Genomic DNA, 19,227 nt, shown 5'->3' with positions numbered 1-19,227 from the left:
GCCCTTGCATTCCCTTCCCAGCACAACTTTTTAAAAGTGCTTGGAGCTTCAAAAATGTTTGAGTTAACTTTGAAAGAGCAGCCACTACAAGGCTGGGGATTCCAGAGTCCACTGGCAGCTTCTATGTGCATCATAATTCTTAGTCTTTACTGAAAAGAGCCAAAAAAAAGTAAAAATGCATACAAAATGTTCTGTAGATGTTTGTTCAGTATATGTTACACTAGAATTACTGAATTATTTGGTGGAATTCAGCTGCTTTCGAGCATATGTATGTTTTCTACAGAACTGATTTGTGGTATTCTGTTGCTAATAAAATCTTTCCTAGTAATTTTGTGAATTTTGTTTTGCTTCTTAATGTGGAGACAGCATGTGTTTAAAAATACTTAAAAATAAGTTGGATCCAGTACTGGAACCCAATTTTGAGCCTTTTCTTTTTAAAGTCTTTTTTTTTTTTTTTAAGTTTATTTTTATTTTGAGAGAGACAGAGACAGTGCAGGTGGGGGAGGGGCAGAGAGGGAGGCAGAGAATCCCAAGCGGGCTCAGCGCTGAGAGTGCAGGGCTCAAACGCACAAAACCATGAGATCATGACCTGAGCCGAAACCAAGAGCTGGACGCTTAACCGACTGACCCACGCAGGTGCCCCGTGAGCTTTTTCTTTTTAATAGACTTTATTTTTTAGAGCTGTTCTGCTCACAGCAGAATTGAGTGGTAGGTACAGGGAGTTCCGGTACACTTTCCCCCATTAGCAACATCCCCCGCTAGCGTAGAACACTTGTTACCGTTGATGAACCCACATAGACACGTCATTGTCACCCAAGTCCATTGTTTGTATTAGGGTTCACTCTTGGTGGTGTGTGTTCTGTGGGTTTGGGACAGATGCATAATGACATAGATCCACCATGCTAGGATCATTCAGAGTAGTTTTTACTGTACTAGAAATTCTGTGTGCTCTGCCTCGTCCTCCTTCGCTCACTGCTAACCCCTGGCGACCACTGTTTTTTTTTTTTTTTTTACCGTCTCCATAGTTTTGCTTTTTCCAGAATTGTCATGTAGTTGGAATCATGCAGTGCAGTATGAGCCCTTTCAGGTTGCCTTTTTTCACTTAGTAAGAATTCATTTGAATTTCCTCCATGTCCTTTCATGGCTTGGTAGCTCATTTCTTTTTCCAAGTTTTATTTGTTTGGTTTTTAAGTAATCTCTGTGCCCAGTGCAGGGCTCCCAACTCAGGACCCTGAGATCAAGAGTTGCATGCTCTACTAACCGAGCCAGCAAGGCACCGCACTCATTTCTTTTTAGCACTGAACAAATTCCATTGTCTAGATGTTCCACCATTTAGTCAACCCTTCCTTCATTCTGAAGGACACTCAAAAGGACACCTTAGTCCTTAGTCCTCATACCTGTGAGGAAAGCTGTTTTAACACCTTTTGTGTCGTCTCTTGTGTGGACATAAGTTTTCACCTCCTTTGAGTAAATACCAAGAAGTATGATGGCTGGATTGTATGGTAAGAATATGTTTAGTTCTGAAAGAAACTGCCAAATTATCTTCCAGAGTGGCCGTTTCCACCAGCGGTGAAGGAGAGTTCCCGTTGCTCCACACCCTCACCAGCATTTGGTGGTGTCAGTGTTCCGGATTTGGGCCATTCTAAAAGGTGTGCGGTGGTATCTCATTGTTTCAATACGCATTTCTCTGATGACATATGCTATGGAGCTTCTTTTCATGTGTTTATTTGCTATCCATGTATCTTCATTAGTGAAGTGTCTGGTAAGGTCTTTGGCCTTTTTAAAAAAATCTTTCTTGTAAGGTTTATTTATTTTTGAGAGAGAGCGAGTGAGTGCGCACAGGCGAGCAGGGGAGGGGTAGAGAGAGGGAGACACGGAATCTGAACAGGCTCCAGGCTCTGAGCTGGCAGCACAGAGCTCTGCGGGGCTCGAACTCACAAACAGATCAGGACCTGAGCTGAAGTCAGACGCTTAACTGAGCCACAGGCGCCTCTGGCCATTTTTCTAATTGGGTTGTTTTCCTGTTGGTTTTTCAGAATATTGAGTTTTTAAAAATTGATTTTATTGTTCAACATGTCTATTTCTGTTCCCTGCTAGTATCTGGCTGTCCTAACTCACCGTGTTTTAGATCTGTTAGTTGCAAGGCATTGTGACTGTCTGGAATTCACAGGAACAAGATATGCTTTTTGACTTGTAGGAATTCATATGATAATGGGGAAGACCGGCAAACATAAGTAATGAATTTCAAAAATAATATTTATGATTGCTTACCTAAAGGTGGAAAGGAGCGAGCTCAGAGATTCGATTAAGTGGGAAAGGATGGGTCTATTCAGACCACGCTGGGAATTTAGCGTTTGAGTGGTGGACAGGGTCTTGGCAGATGGAGATGGAAAGGGTACAGCATAAAAGAGGGAAAGTACAAGGCTGTAGCAAACTGATGATGGTTTGGGGAGGCAACACTAAAGATAGTCTGGGACTGCCAGGTTGTAGAGGACTTTCATTGCCTGAGGCTGTCGGTTTTTTTTTTTTTATTAAAAAAAAATTTTTTTTTAATCTTTATTTATTTTTGAGAGACAGAGTGTGAGTAGGGGAGAAGCAGAGAGAGAGGGAGACACAGAATGCGAAGCAGGCTCTAGGCTCCAAGCTGTTAGCACAGAGCTGGATGCGGGGCTCGAACTCACGAACTGTGAGGTCATGACCTGAGCCCAAGTCTGACGCTCAGCTGCCTGAGCCATCCAGGAGCCTCGAGGCTGTTGGTTTTTGTATACGTAGTAGGGAATCATTGGAGGGTTTGGAGAACGGAGTGACATAACCCATCTGTGCTTTATCAAGAAGATGAACAATATCTTTAGCTCATTGGCAGCCAGCACCACATCATGCTCTGCCTACCTGGCCCTTGAGAAGGTGTTTAAACTTTCAAAATTCCCTTTCAGAGGCTGCCAGTGCTGGCATGTCACGAAGGCCGGGATTCTACTTAATCTTGTACGATACTGAGCTTGGCGGCTGAATGTGTATTTGTGAACATGCATGTCTATATGGGATGTTCTTTCTAATCGTATAATTTTTAGAAGTTCTCTTCACTGTGCTTAAAACGTTAAAGTTCACACTGTAAATTTGGGATTCGAAAGGGCTTGCTTGAAACCAGTTTTTCCCCTGTAGATTCAAAGGCTAACTTGTAAATTTGAACAACTTTCTCTTTCATTCACTGAACACCTTTTCGAACTCCTTCACGTCGGGCACTATGATAAGCTAAGAGTTGGAGAGAGAAGTATTCACCTTTTCTAGAAGCTTGGGTGTGACATGAAGACCGTATAGAAGTGCAGCATTGCATGCACCAGTGAGTGGTAGAACTTGCACTTAAAGCCATTCTAATTCAAAGTTCCTGCCTTTTCTGGTACTCTGCATGGAACCTGTGATTATCGTTCACCTTGCTACTTCTCCTTGAGAAGCACCTTGAGAGCTTTGAGAAATTCTTTTTACTCTTGACATAGGCATCAGTGTAGGGTGGAAGTTTGAGAACCCTGCCCTAATTCCGGACTAAAGGCTTAAATTCCTGTAGGTAGGTAGAAGCTAAGTGTAATTAACTTGCAAGACCAAGAAGTGGATTTTAATTGTTACCTTAATCCTGAGAAACAATTGAATAAAGAGGGGACATGGTGAGATGAAGATAAAAAAAGACTTAGGAGGAAGCTAGGATTTCAGCATTTCATTTTTGTGCATTTTAGCATATGGTAAGCACTTAGTCTTGGTTGAATGAATTAAGGAATAGATTCAGAATCGATAAACTGATTATCCCTTGAGTGTGGGGGTTAAATAGGATCACTAAAGAAGTTAGCACCTTCAAGAATTCAAAGTTCCAGAGTCTTCACATTTAATTTCTAAGTTTCTAAGGATAGCACTAACCTAACATTGTTATACTGTTAACCTTTTGTGGAAATTTCTGGGCCGTAGGACAGATCTACAGTGTATTTGGGATTGCTGTAAAGGAGCACCTGTTGGGTGTGCTTGGATGTATGGTGTTGAAGTGGCTGTAGGCTGTCTTGTTACCAGCCTGAGTTGAAAGGCGTTTGGTTAGAGCAAAAGTGTCAGAGCTTTGGAGAAGTATGGCTGCACCCTGGATGTACCTTTACAGAAATCTGTCCGCATTATGCACTTGTGACTGGGCCCAGCAGAGAGAACATCACAGATCAATTTGGGAGAAGTACTTTTACAGAAAAGCTGGACCGCGAGTGTGCCTGAGAACCGGCGTGGCAGGCCTCTCCCCGTGAAGACCAACACAACCTCACCACCCCCACCCCCTCACCCCCTCACGCTCCACCCCCATGTGCCACGTCTACTGACAAGAGTGTTACAAAGCTTCAGCTCTAGTGGAAACAGCATCAGGTCTCTTCTCGCAGGCAGACCAGAGTGGACCCTAGTTGAAACTCACCACACTGTGGCCAAGGTCCAAACACTCCCCACTCAGGCAAGGAGAAATTCTGCAGAGGACTGATTTGAGAGAAAGAGCAGCCAAAACACAGCAGCGGAGTGCACACAGCATACACCAGAGACGCTTCCTGAAGTGCCAGGCCTTAGATAGTATATAACCTCTTCTTAGGATAGGCATTACTCTAAGGAGCGGTGTGTTAGGCTTTCCTAACACAGAGAAGAAGACAGAGCCCTAAGACAAAATGTCAAGATGGAGGAATTCATCTCAAAAGAAAGCAAGAAAAGGTCATGGCCAGGGATCTGATCGAAACAGATACAAGTAATATGCCTGATCCAGAATTTAAAACAATCTCAAGGATACTAGCTGGGCTTGAGAAAAGCATAGGAGACACCAGGGAGTCCCTTACCCCAGAGATAAAAGGTGTAAAAACTAGTCAGGCTGAAATAAAAAATACTGTAACAAAGATGTGAAACCAATTGGATGTGATGGAAGAAGATGAAGAATGAATCGGTGATACAGAAGATACAATTATGGAAAGTAAGCTGAAAAGAAGAGGGAAAGAAAAAATATTGGATCACGAGTGTAGACTTAGGGAACTCAGTGACTCCATAAAGTATAATAACATTCGTATCATAGAAGTCTCAGAAGAATACAGGGAAAAGGGGGCAAAGGTTTATTTGAAGAAATCATTGCTGAAAACTTAAAGTAATCTGGAGAAGGAAATATATCCAAATCCAGGGGAGGCACAGAGAACTCCCAATAAGATCAACAAAAGCAGGTCAACAATAAGACATACCACAGTTAAATTTGCACAATGAGATAAAGAAAAAAATTTATTTTTGTCATAAGTGAAATAGTTCTGTCTCTGGTCTCTCACTTTTGTTAATCTATTTCTTTATGTTGGTAGTTTTTGTTTGTTTGTTTGTTTGTTTTTTGTTGTTTTTTTTAATTCTTAGCAACCAGCTTTTGATTTCACTTCTTTTTCTTTTTATTATGATTTTTCTGTTTCATTAAATTCAACTCTTTTATTCCTTCTGCTGATGCTGGATTTAATTTGTTCCTATTTGTCTGGTTTCTAAAGGTGGAAGCTTAGGTTACTGATCTGAGATCTTACAGAGGTTTGGTGCTATCACTTTCCCTCTAAGTACTGCTTTATACTGCATCACACAAATTTTGATACGTCATGTTTTCATTTTCATTCAGTTCAAAGTACTTTCATTTCCCATTTGATCTCTTTGATCCATGGCTCATTTAGAAGTGTGTTATTTAGTATCCAGATATTTGTAAATTTTCCAGATGTTTTACTGCTTTTTAGTTTTCCTTGTGAGCAGAGGAAAGGCTTTGTATGATTTGAATCCTTTTAAATTTGAGATTTTATGGCTCAGGATATAGTCTATCTTGGTAAGTCATTTGTGTGCGTTTGAAAAGAGTGTGTAGTCTTTTGTTCTTGGGTAGAATCATCTATAAAAATCAATCAGGTTGGCCAGATGTGTTTAGGTCTTTTGTGTCCTTACTGCTCTTCTGTTTAGTTGTTCTATCACTTGTGGAGAGAGAGACGTGATGAAATCTCCAATTACAGCTGTGGGTTTTTATGTTTCTCCTTTCAGCTCCTAGTTTTTGCCTTATTTATTTTGAAGCTCTATTATTCAATATAAATGTTCAGGATTGTTAATGTTCACTTGGTTAGTTAAGCACTTTATCATAATGAAATGAACCTTTTTATCCCTGGTAATATTCTTTGCTCTGAATTCTACTTCGATATTCATATGGCTGTTCTACCCTTTTTTTTTTTTAATCAGTGTTAGCATGATCTAGCTTCCATTTTTACTTTCAACCTAGCTAGCCTTTTTACTTAAACTCTTGCTTTTAAAAAAAAAATCCAATCTGACAGTCTGCTTTTTAATTGGATCGTTAAAGTCATTTCATTAATGTGGATGTAACATGGTTAGGTTTAAATCTACCATCTTCCAATTTTTTTTTTGTCCCATCTGTTCTTTCATTTTCCCTCTTTTTGTGCCATCTGTTGGATTAAGTTTTGATGGTGATATTTTATCTCTTTCATTGGTAAATTAGCGATATAGTTCAGTGCGTGTGTGTGTTCAGTGGTTGTTCAAGGGTTTACTGTGTACATCTTTAAATTATTGCCGTCTACCTTCAAACAGCATTAGAGCATTTAACATACAGTATGAGAACTTTGTAACTGTGCTTCTATTTCTCCTCTCAAAGCCTTGTGTTATTGTCATTTAACTTGTAAATATGTTATCAATTACATATGTTACTGTCATTTTTGCTTCAAATAGATAATTGTCTTCTAAGGAGATAATTGCCAGTTTTTGGTGGTCTGTATTCTTTTGTGTAGATCTAGATTTCCATTTGGTATCATTTTCTTTCGTCCTGAAGGAATTTCTTTAACTAAATTCCTTGTAGTGCAGATCTACTTTATTTTACCTTTTTTTTTAAAAAATGTATTTTCAAGTTAGCTAACATACAGTGTAGTCTTGGCTTCAGGAATAGATGCCGGTGATTCATCACTTGCATATAACACCCAGTGCTCATCTCAACAAGTGCCTTCCTTAATGCCCATCACCCTTCCCCTCCCACCCCCATCAACCCTCATTTTGTTTTCTGTATTTAAGTGATGTTTTCACTGGATGTAGAATTCTAGCCTGACAGCTTTTTTTTTCAGTTCCATTGTTTTCTTTCAGTTATTGTTCCGTTGTCTTCTGGCTTGCATCATTTTCCACAAGAAGTCTCCTGTCATTATTACCTATTTCCTCTTTGCAGTGTGACACTTGTAAGATTTTGTCTCTTGATGAGGATGTATTGTGGGGGGGGAGTTTCTTCGTGTTTCTGGTGCTTGAGGTTTAGCGACCTTTTTGATGGTGGGTTTATAGTTTTCATCAAATTTGGAAAATGTTGGCCAATAGTTTTGAAATATGCCTATTCTCTCTTTTTGGAGATTGCTTTTGCATATATTAGGGTACTTAATGTTGTCCCACAGCCCACTGATGCTCTGTTCTTGCCCTTTCTGCCCCAGCCTTTTTTCTCTTGGTGCTTCATTTTAGATCATTTCTATTGTGGATGTTTACATTCAGTAATACTTTCTGTGTCTGTCTATGAATCTCTTTCAGCATATTTCTCATCTCTAGAAGTTTGACTTAGTCTTTTTAAATATCTTCTGAGTCTGAGTCTTTCCTTGATGTGCTTATGCTTTCCTGTGTCTTCTTGGACATGGGGATTATAGCTAGAATAACTGATTTTGAGTCCTCATGTAATTCCAACTTCTGTGTCATTTCCTGGTCTGTTTCTATTGGTTAGGGTCCCCCCCCCCCGCCCCGCGCCTTATTATAGGTCATATTTTCCCACTTCTTTTGCATGCCTGACAATTTTTGACTGGATGCCAGATACTGTGAATTTCACTTTCTTGAGTACTGAATATTTTTTTGCATTCCTTTATATATTCTTGAGGCTTCCTTGTTCTAGGGTGCAGCTTAGTTATTTGGAAACAGTTTGATTCTTTTGAGGCTTGCTTTTGTTTATACAGGACCAGAATGAGTATTAGACAAGGGCTAATTTTATCCCCCACCCCCACCCCCACTGAAGCAATCAACACCGTTCCAAGTACTCTACTCAGTCCTCATATATTATAAGGCTTTTCCATTCTGGAGCTTTCCTGGCCTTCTGTAAGCTTTACGGACTGTTTCCCTTCTGTTTTTCCAGTGATCCATTCCTTGGCCTCTGGTGGTTTCCTTACATGCTTACGCTGATCATATAAAGATTCAGGGAACCCACTGCAGATATCTGCATCTCTTTGCATCTCAGATCTTTTATCGGATCACCATTCGACCTGAAGCCTTCTATAGATAATCTTTTCAAACTCTTGTTAAGGGAGAGTTTATTTGTGGTGAACTCTGTTTTTCTAAAAACGTGTTTCATATCTAATGATAACTTCAGTGATCTATAATTATATGTTGACCGCTATTTTTGCTTAGAATTTTGAAGATATTCCAGACTTCTGGCTTTCACTGTTGTTGAAAAGTCATTTCTTTTTATATATTCTCTATAGGATTCACTGGTCCTCCTGATTCCAAAGAATTGGTGTGTCCAAGTCTGGGAAGTATCTTTCAGAATATTGCTTCTACCTTATCATTTAATGTTATATTCTGAGGGATTTGGAATAAACATATGTTGGCCCTTCTCCCTCTCTTGTCTCTAACTTTTTAAGACTTTATTTTTAAGTAATCTCTATACCCAACTGGGGGCTCAAACTCCCAGTCCCAAGATCAGGAGTTGGATGCTTCACCGACTGAGCCAGCCAGGCGCCCGTCTTGGCTATAACTTCCAACTGCTCATTTCTTTTTTTCTGTCTTAGGTTCTGCAAGAGTTTTGGGGCTCTCTTTCTCTTTCTAGTATGCCATGTTACGTATTTTTTGGTTTGGTTTTTGTTGACTTTAGGTACAAAAGGACTATTTGCTGAGTGGATATGAAAAAGAATATTTGTAAGTTACAAAGAATCTTGGTGCAGTGAATACGTGTCTGCTCACCGTGGGGTTTTAGAGAAAGAACGTTACTTTGGAGTCCTTGCGTTCCCGTCCCTTTCCCTCTTAAACTACTGTTGGGTTTTTGTGTTTATGGTTTCCTTGTTTTTTTCATAGTTTTGCTATACATGTTTGTATTCTTAGGTATTATTTTGCTTAGTTTCACAACCTTTTTAACTCTATGTAAATGTAATCATTCTGCGTATATTTTCTCCTTTTATTGTTTAGTGTCGTACTCTGGCGTTTTTCCATCTTGTTGCGTATGCCACAGTTCTTATAACTCCATTGAGGTTTTTTCTCCATTGAGTTCTCAATTTTACTTAATTTTTTATTCCATAAGTTCTCTAATTTTTGTCAAATCCGCTTGACCACTTTTCGTTATTTTTGTGAAGTTTCTTCCTCATTAGCAAGCTAGAACTTTGATTTCTTTAAACCTGTTAAACGTAATTTCTGTTCTCTGATCGTTTTCAACATCTGAAGCTGATTCTGCTGGCTGTTGATCATGGTATCCTTGTTACAGTTTGTTATTTGACTGTGAGCTCATTTTCTTGGAATTTCATCTTTGAGAACTCTTTGAGATTCTGGAGACTGTTTGGTGGTTTCTGTGGATTGTGTGGAGCATTACCAACCTGAGAAAAATTTATAAGAAATCCTTCCCTGGGTGTTTTCAGATAACATAGCTTGAATTCTGGCCACCAATTTGTGTGAAGGGAAATTTTCTGAATAGAGACTCACAGTCATGGTCAAAATGGGCAGCATTTTTGCTCCCGTCTTGCACACTGGGTGCTTTTCTCGCTGGCCTTGGTGCCGATGATACAGCCTATGGAGTTCAGTGTGGGGGCTCTTCTTAGCTTGCCTTGGCTCTGCCAGCCCTTGGCTTTACCTTCTGCCTCCGTGGATCTCAAGAGTCTCAGAAGAAGATCACAGTCACCGGCAGTGGATTTGGTAGCTAATTTCCAAAATTCCTGCTGTCTCTTCGTGTTTGACGTTGCCGATTTCATTCAACCACAAGTGGTATTTTAACCATTATTTTTGGTCGTTGACAATAGAAGGGTCATTCCAGGAATCTACTCTTCTATACGTTGGAAGTGAAAGATAATTTTCAGTTTTTTTTCTATCCAGTTAAAGATCTGTCCCAAACTCAATCCCTGAGATTATTGTGTATTTGGACTCTTTTTGTGGACTTTCTCCCCCTTTCCTATAGCAGTAGTTTTTGTAAAATACATCAGTTTTTCCTGTTTGCGTGTGAAGTGTTCTTTCAGAGTAAGTCAGGCAATAAGATTAATTGCACAGAACCAGGCTTCAAACAGTCTGGGGAATCATGTATATCCTTAGGCCATCTGGCTTAATAAATCTTTACTCCTAAAGCCGTTGGGAAACATTTTATTAGGAGGGAGTACCTCAGACCCAGAAGCACATAAAATGTGTCTTATGATCAGATTTTAGTTTTAGTTTATTTACTCTCGTGTGGTGGCTGTTTGTTTTTTTCTTCTGGCTTAGGCATATTGTAGTACGAATATAATGTTATCTTTTACAAATACTTACAGTGAAAGCATGCGCGGCCTAACAGCACAGGTGACGGCTCTCCTGCGCTTGCCAGAGGTGACCGTGCAAGCCTTTGCGGAAGATGGAGTGACGTCAGAATGTGTGCTTCATGGCAAGCTCACTCCAGGTAAAATAACGTTACTGAAAATTTACTGATGTGATTGATTTGTAAGAGAATAATAAGCACGTATTGTAATTTCCTTTAACGTGGAGAAAACCGCGACACCCAGTTGTAGTCGTCTTGCATAAACATCTAGCAGCTACAGCTGCATGTGTAGTAACACCCGAATACTCGAGAACACATTTCCGGTGAACCTTGGGTGGGTTTTTCCTTATTAAAAATGCTGTGCGTTTTTTATCTCTACACTACATATATACTATATCTTTTAGTATTGAATGTTTAATATTGACTGTTCATATTTAGAAGGCAGAAATAATACACAGCTGTTATTTCTTTATAATCAGTAAGTTTTATTGGTGATGAATTTGGATTAGAATCTGAATAGTCTTATGAGTAGAAAAATCTGATTGTAGGGCCCCGAGTAATATCCAGAAGTCTTACTTATTAATTCCGTTAACTTGAATAAGATCTTAATAGATAGTTTTGGTCATATAATAGAGCAGAAAACCATACCAGAGTAGCCATCAAATTGTGGATTTCAGTCTAGTGAAAGATGCTGCAGGCGCCTTTTCTGAAAATGAATTTCACAGCCATCCATCCTGGCGGGTAGACAGTAAAACATATGGGTCACGTGGCTATTTACAGTGCTACCCTCTTGAATATTGACAGTAGTGACGGTACTTACTGTCGCGCCAGGCACTGTAACAACTTCAACTGAGGTATTAGACTCTTCTAAGTAGACACTCTTCTGTGCAACTAAGAATCCAATAGGTTAAGTCACCTGCTCCCAGTTGTGCAGATAGCAAGTGGTGAAAATTATCTCTGAATCCATGTGTTCTGGGTCCCCATTGTGCCACGCTATTTCCTTAAACCGTGGAGGCTCCCGTAGCTGTAACCTGGTTTATCCAGCTGTGTACTTGGATGCGTGGTAGACCTCACAGATTTAAAAGTTACCATTGACCCAGCTGCTCAAGGGAAAATTCGAGTCTGTTCTTGATTCTTGTTTTACTTCCTCCCCATGTCTTCATCAGCAAGCACAGCCTTTTAGTCCTGTCTCTAAGATGAATCTCTAGTCAGTCCATTTTTCTTCATTCACGGTCGCCGACCAGGCATAGGGTGTCGTCTCCGCACCTGTGTCCTGTGCTCCTTCTTGTCCCTTTTCTGCTTAGCAGCGAGGGTAACATTTGAAAACAGAAATCAGATAGGTTAAAAAGCTCCTATTACTTTACATTGTGTACATGATAAGATCCAAACATGGCTGGTGAGGGGTTCAGAAGGGCTTCTGGCATTTCCTGTTGTTATACTAGTTATGTCTTGTCTTCTCAGTTAGATTTTGAACTCTTCGGGGATAGACTCATGGGTTACGTTTTATGAGCCTCGGAGCGCCTCGTTTAACTCTTGAGGTATAACGTATTGAAAGTGTGAGCTGTGGAGTTAGGCTTGTGATCCACTTCTGGCCGCGGTATTTGTAGCCATCTGGCTGGGGACAGGTTAGTTAACCGTGTGAAAGTTCAGTTGCTTTTTCTCTGTATTGGGGTGTGACAAGGACTAAATGAGATGGTCTGTTTTAGCATATAGCATGGTGCCTTTACCCAAATGTTTACTTTATTATTGAGATAATAGTTGTCTAATATATTTTACTAATCTTTGGACCACTGTGTTCTATAAATGGTTAGATTTCACTTTAGAGATAATGCGTCAAGTTACACATAATGAGCTACGTGTCACATGTGTAAAACATCTAACTTCTGTCTAGTTATGCGGTGTACATCGAAATAAGCTATGTTTTTGCTGTTTTCTTCTTCTTCTTCTAGGGAGAAACGCACTTGCTTGCCTGGCTTGTGGTCCACAGCTTGAGGTAGTAAACTTTCTCACAGGAGCACGGCTGTCTGCATATCGATTCAATGGAGTGAGTCAGCAGCCTCCTGTCGTCCTGGCTATGAAGGAGTTCTCCTGGCAGAAGAGAACCGGGTTGTTAATCGGACTAGAGGAAGCAGAAGGGAGTGTTCTCTGCCTTTATGACCTTGGTGTGTCCAGAGTGGTTAAAGCCGTTGTTCTTCCTGGAAGGGTAGGTACTGTTTTTTGTTTTTAATAATTTTTTTTTAACGCTAGTTTATTATTGAGAGACAGAGCACAATCATAGGAGGGGCAGAGAGAGGGGGAGACACACAGTCCAAAGCAGGCTCCAGGCTCTGAGCTGTCAGCACAGAGCCTAGTGCGGGGCTCGAGTTCACAAACCGTGAGATCATGACCTGAGCCGAAGTCAGACGCTTAACCGACAGCCACCCAGGCGCCCCGGGTAGGTACTGCTTAAGATTCGTGAGCATTCTGCTTTCAGAACTAAGCCCCTGCTGGTCACACAGGTGTGTTTGCTTTGTGAAAATTCATTGAGCTATACATTTTTATAATTCATTTACTTTTGTGGAATCGTTGTTTTTCATTAAAAGTTCAAAATACAGAGGTTAAAGGCAGTATGTTATCGAAAGAACATTAAGTTCTTGGGGCGCCTGGGGGGCTCAGTTGGTGGGGCATCCGACTTCGCCTCAGGTCATGATCTCACAGTTCGTGGGTTCGAGCCCCGTGTCGGGCTCTGTGCTGACAGCTCAGAGTGTGAAGCCTGCTTTGGATTCTGTCTCCCTCGCTCTGCCCTTCTCCTGCTCATGTTCTGCCTCTCTCTCAAAAATAAATAAATATTAAAAAAAAAATTTAGGGGCGCCTGGGTGGCTCAGTCGGTTGAGCGTCCGACTTCAGCTCAGGTCATGATCTCGCAGTCCGTGAGTTCGAGCCCCGCGTCGGGCTCTGTGCTGACAGCTCAGAGCCTGGAGCCTGTTTCAGATTCTGTGTCTCCCTCTCTCTCTGATCCTCCCCCGTTCATGCTCTGTCTCTCTCTGTCTCAAAAATAAATGTTTAAAAAAAAAAAAAATTTAATAATGCTGTGGACTAGATGTCTAGATTATCATGGAGCCATTCAATAATTTATGCAATTACTTCACGCAATAAAACAAACATTTATAATAATATAAATTCCAACATTTGAGGTATTCTTTTAAATTTCCCCTGACTAAATATGTCATTCATTTACTTTTTTATCAATAATAAAAATTAAATAAATATATATAAAATTGATATATATATCAAATTGATATGTAATTGATATATATTGATATAAATTGATATAAAATTGATATAAAAATTGATATATATCAATAATAAAAATTAAATAAAAATTAAATTTCTCTACAAAAAAAAATTTAAGAAAGAACGTTAAGTTCTTTCGATAACAAGTAACAAATAGAACTTTTTATACTTGGTTAGAAAATTGCAAAGTGAAAATAGGGATGACCTAGTTGTTCTGATGCTCTTTTGTATGAAGAGGGTCATCTGTGTCTTGTCGTCTTCACTTGTGTTTTACGAGGACACTGGAAGTTTATATTAAAATATTCATTACTATAGTGTTTTTTTGGTTTGTTTTTTCTTTTTAATTTGAGACTGCAGCCTTGGAGCAGTAGGGGAAATATGTCTTCACTGTTGTTTAAGAGTTGAATGTTTGTTGTTTTTTTAAGAGTCAAATGATATTTAAATAATGGATTCATTTAAAAAAATTTTGGGGGGGCACCTGGGTGGCCCAATTGGTTAAGCGTCCGACTTTGGCTCAGGTCATGATCTCACGGTTTGTGAGTTCGAGCCCTGCCTCGGGCTCTGTGCTGACAGCTCGGAGCCTGGAGCCTGCTTGGGATTCTGGGTCTCCCTCTCTCTCTCTCTGCCCCTCCTTTGCTTACGCACTCTCGCACTGTCTGTCTCTCTGTCTCGAATAAATACTAAAAGAAAAATAAAAATAAATTTTTTTTAACATTTATTCATTTTTGACAGAATGTAAGCAGGGGAGGGGCAGAGAGAGGGAGACACAGACTCCAAAGCAGGCTCCAGGCTCCGAGCTGTCAACACAGTGCCCTAGGCGGGGCTCGAACTCACAGACAGGGAGATCGTGACCTGAGCCGAAGTCAGTCCCTTAACTGAGTGACCCAGGCGCCCCTAGAATAGAATTTTTAAAGTTAAAAGGGAGGTAAATGTCAAAATACTATGTTTTCACAGTTTGAGGAAACTGATTCAATGGGCAGTGTTGGGGTCTGAAGTGGTCATAGCCTGGTATCTTAAATGTACTTACTTGCCAGTGTTGATTTTAAAGTCAGAATTAATTTAGCAGTTTATTGAGTGCTTACTGTCAATCAAGCTGTGTCCTAAATTTTGGAGATAAATAGATAAATAGAACTTGGTCTATGCCATTGAAAAAGCTAGTCATCTAGTGGGAAAAGACAGGTAATGAGATTACAGCCTAAATCCAGTAACTATTTTGTTTGATAAACTCAAGCACACGGAACATGGAAACACCTGGATGATTTCTGCTTATAGAGGTTGGACATTTTAGGCAAAGAGACCAGCATGTAAAAAGTCCTAGTATGTGGAACATTTAGGAACTGGGCTTATTTAGAATGGCTGCAGGAGGGGACAGAGGAGGTGGGGTCTAGGAATGGTGAGGGTTGAGAGAGGGAATGGACGTGTTGCAGTTAGTGATCTCCACCTGAAGTCTTTGGTGAAGTCATTTTAAGTGCAAAGCAGAACTCTAGTATCAAAAGCTCATTGGATCGGAGTAGTTCACGTAGCTGATGATAAGGAACCGGACAGGGAAATGACCGTGGACGTGACGAGGACGGAACAGAAGTAGAGTACACTCAGGAGGTAACACGGACCGGCCCTGCCGATCACTTGGATGAGAGCACTTGAGAAGGAACAAGCAGTGGGTAGGTTCCTGGTGGCTCCCTTGCGTGGATGCTTGGTGTCCCATAGAAGAGGGAATACAGAAGGGAAAGATTGGGAGGGGAGTGATAGATACCTTCAGAAGAATTTGGTCAACTAGTTGATTTGGGGCCAGGGCACAGTATCGCCTCTTAAATTTGTTTGCTTTTAAGTGTCTCATTTTAAAATTAATTAAGGTACCACTATCAGTTAATTCACATGGTATTTGTATGAGGAATGCAAACTGAGTTGGATTTCTTGACCATTCTGAGAGGATTGAAGAGACTGGGCTTTAGTATTTGTCGACATTACTACCAGAAGTTAGACCAGAAAGACAATCCGTGAAATCACAGCTTTCAGAGTTAGAAACTCTGTAGAATGTTCTGTATACCAATGAAATATAGACAGCCAGGCTTTTTCTGTAATAATAAGTTACAGCCTGAAACAGACTTTTTACTCTGACATGAATGCATAACCCATTGATAGTAAATTTCCTCTTTTCTTTCTAGGACATTCATCAGCGTTACAATAGAAATCACTAAGTACTCAATTTTCATATGTCATACCCAATTTTTGTGAATTAATAGGAAACTGAAAGGAAGTGAACTAGCAAATAAAATACAGACTATTAGGTACAGACGTTTAAAATTTGACCATGAGGGGCACCTGGGCGGCTCAGTCGAGTGTCTGACTTCGGCTCAGGTCATGATCTCACGGTTCGTGCGTTCGAGCCCTGCTCGCTCAGAGTCTGGAGTCTGCTTCAGATTCTGTGTCCCTCTCTCACTCTGTCCCTCCCCTGCTTATGTTCTATCTCTTCTCTCTCTCTCAAGAATAAATAAACATTAAAAAATGTTTAAAAAAATGAATAAAAATAAAGGTTAGACCTCTTCAGGCTTTAAGGCATAAACAGGACTTTTATTTTTAAAGAGTAAACCCGTAAATTTTTCTTGAATGATTTCTTTTTACTCTTCCTCAGGAGAACAGGCTATATGATGAAGGAGTGGCTGGTTGATAGTTTTAAAGAGAAAAATCTAGGTTTGAGTTTAAATAACCCAAGTTAAACTTTCTAGGCTTCAGGGTGCTTCATCTTTAACAGGTACACTTATGTATAATCCAATATCCAGGGTTACCGTGAGTGTTACGTGAACCAGTTAGTACAAGGCCTGGCGTGTAAGTTTTCATAAACGTCGACTATTATTCCAGCTGCACATTTTATATGGTGAAATGATGGTGTCATTTCTATTGTACCTGAAGTTTTCATTATGTTACTCAGATCCACAAGTCAAATACAAATTTATAATTCTCTGTTAGAAAATGTTTAAATCTATTATAGCTAGTAACCTGCTCCAACCTCCAAATTTTTCTGTTGTTTCATTGTATTTTTTCACTTTCTGCTTCCAAGGTAACTGCCATCGAGCCTGTTATTAACCACGGTGGAGCCAGCGCGAGCACTCAGCATTTGCACCCCAGCCTGCGGTGGCTCTTTGGTGTGGCGGCCGTGGTGACAGACGTCGGACGGGTCCTCCTCATTGACTTGTGTTTGGATGACTCGTGCGGCCAGAATGAAGTGGATGCGTCAGGTAATTATTTGGAACCTCGGACTGAGCGCCTGCATATTCTGATGCAACGGACCGGTTTTCCTTTTTCTTTTTTGTTTTTAATGTTTATTTACTTTTGAGAGAGAGAGAGAGGGACAGGGTGCCAGCGGGGGAGGTGCAGAGAGAGAAGGAGACACAGAATACAAGGCAGGCTCCAGGCTCCGAGCTGCCAGCACAGAACCCGACGCAGGGCTTGAACCCATGAACCGCGAGATTAGGACCTGAGCCGAAGTCGGAAGCTTCGGACCCAGGCACCCCTCACGGACCAGTTTTTCTTAAACAGTGAAAAATATTTATATAGAAGCTTCTGTGTACCTTTGTTTCTTTTACGGCTTGGACCTATTGTATTAGTGTTTTGGGGCACTGTGGAGACTTTTGCGTGAGTTACTCTGTTTATTGGTGAGGTACTAAAGTAGGTCTTGAAAGAGATTGAGATCCAGATTTGCCTTAGATACACGCTTGAACAATAGGTGTTATTACGTATACACCAGGAGGAGGGCTGAAGGTATAGAATCTTGATTGTTATCAGACAGTATAAAATTATCCAGTGTGTCGGATCTAGCACACTGTTTTTGGCACACTGATTACGTGTCTGCGGTAAGACCAAGGCAGAAATAAAGTGATATAATAGGAAATAACACGGTAATTGAAGGTTTTCTTTCACAGAATGACATCCTAAAATAGAATTAATGCTACTCAGATTTTTAAAAAGTGAGGAGAGACAATTGTTCTCCTTTAATACTAATGTTTTTATTTTATAAATCTCTCCTTTATCAAGTGCTTTCAGTTTTTTTATTTTTTTATTTTTTTAATGTTTATTTTTGAGAGAGGAAGAGAGACAAAGCATGAGTGGGGAAGGGGCAGAGAGAGAGAGACACAGAATCCAAAGCAGGCACCAGGCTCTGGGATGAGAGCAGAGAGCCTGATGCGGGGCTCAAACCCACAAACCGTGAGATCATGACCTGAACCGAAGTTGGACGCTTGACCGACCGAGCCACCCAGGCACCCCTCTTTGTCTTTTTTTCTGGGGCTTTTATAAGATTGGTTTATGCAGGGAGGAGAGCTAACCTAAAAGCCTTTAAAAAATGTATGTATTATAAAGCTTCAGGAAAGGACCATTTAATCTTGAGAACATTCTTGATTTTTAAAGCAATCCTATATTAGGGCAGATCTCTATCTATGGATCAGCTAAGAAAGATACAAACGATCATTTTTTTTTTTTAACTTTTTTTAATGTTTTATTTATTTTTCTGAGAGAGAGAGAGCATGAGGCGGTGAGGGGCAGAGTGAGTGAAGGACATAGAATCCAAAGCAGGCTCCAGGCTCTGAACTGTCAGCACAGCGCCCAATGCAAGGATCAAACCCACAAGCCGCGAGATCATGACCTGAGCCGAAGTCAGATGCTTAACCGACTCAGCCACCCAGGCGCCCCGAGGTCTAATCTTCTTTAAGGACTTACTACTACAAATGATCATTGTTTTATCCCAATTTATAATGAGCATAACTAATAAAAATTGTTAGTGTGTAGTAAAACTGATTGTAACTGCAAGTAGTAAGAATTATATTTAACTAGAAACTTAAAAGCCAAATCAGATTTCTGAACAACATTTAAAATTTTACCAATTTATGTAATATGACTTAAAAATACTTGATTTGGCAGAAATAATGGCTACATGTACACTTAAAAAAAATAATCCTGGGGGTGCCTGGGTGGCTCGGTTGGTTAAGCGTCCATCTTCAGCTCAGGTCATGATCTCATGGTTCATGAGTTCAAGCCCCACATCGGGCTCTGTGCTGACAGCTCAGAGCTTGGAGCCTGCTTCAGATTCTCTCTCTCTCTCTCTCTCTCTCTCTCTCTCTCTCTCTTTCTCTCTCTTTCTCTCTCTGTGCCCCTACCCTGCTTGTACTCTGTGTCTCTCTCTCAAAAATAAATAAACATTAAAAAATTTAAAAACCTCACAATGATAAAAACTGTATCTGTAATTTTGATATGTACAAAGATCTGATAAACTCTGGGTAAAGCTAATGAAAAGAATTGACTCGCAGAAATCATAGTAACTGAAAGTGAATTTATAGAATATTAGAAATGCTTAAACTGCTCTTTACAGAAAATTGGTAGAGAAGTTAAATGGTCTTGATGGGGTTTTGTTTCAGAGTTTTGTAGATAACATCCTTCTAGATGTGAGGCAAATCAATATGATT

General features: G+C 40.2%; 1 protein-coding gene across 7 annotated transcripts in view; it reads left to right on the top strand.

Annotated features, from left to right (window-relative positions):
* Positions 1-19,227, top strand: part of AHCTF1 (AT-hook containing transcription factor 1) — a 78,765-nt gene that overhangs the window by 1,508 nt on the left and 58,030 nt on the right. For 5 of the 7 annotated variants that reach the window (XR_008293234.1, XM_027046313.2, XM_027046314.2 and 2 more), the window contains exons 2-5: positions 1,550-1,649; positions 10,515-10,639; positions 12,448-12,701; positions 16,830-17,007. Coding sequence is in view for 6 of the 7 variants with exons in the window: in XM_027046313.2 (XP_026902114.2) it covers positions 10,522-10,639; positions 12,448-12,701; positions 16,830-17,007 (550 nt within the window). In the remaining variant the exon portion in view is untranslated. The remainder of the gene's footprint in view (positions 1-1,549; positions 1,650-10,514; positions 10,640-12,447; positions 12,702-16,829; positions 17,008-19,227) is intronic. The other 2 variants (XM_027046312.2, XM_053209469.1) reach the window with 1 other exon arrangement.

This window comes from Acinonyx jubatus, chromosome E4 (assembly GCF_027475565.1).
Source record: "Acinonyx jubatus isolate Ajub_Pintada_27869175 chromosome E4, VMU_Ajub_asm_v1.0, whole genome shotgun sequence".
In the NCBI taxonomy this organism is placed as follows: Eukaryota; Metazoa; Chordata; class Mammalia; order Carnivora; family Felidae; genus Acinonyx; species Acinonyx jubatus.
The sequence above is the reverse complement of the archived record's forward strand: the minus strand, read 5'-3'. Positions and strand labels throughout refer to the sequence as shown.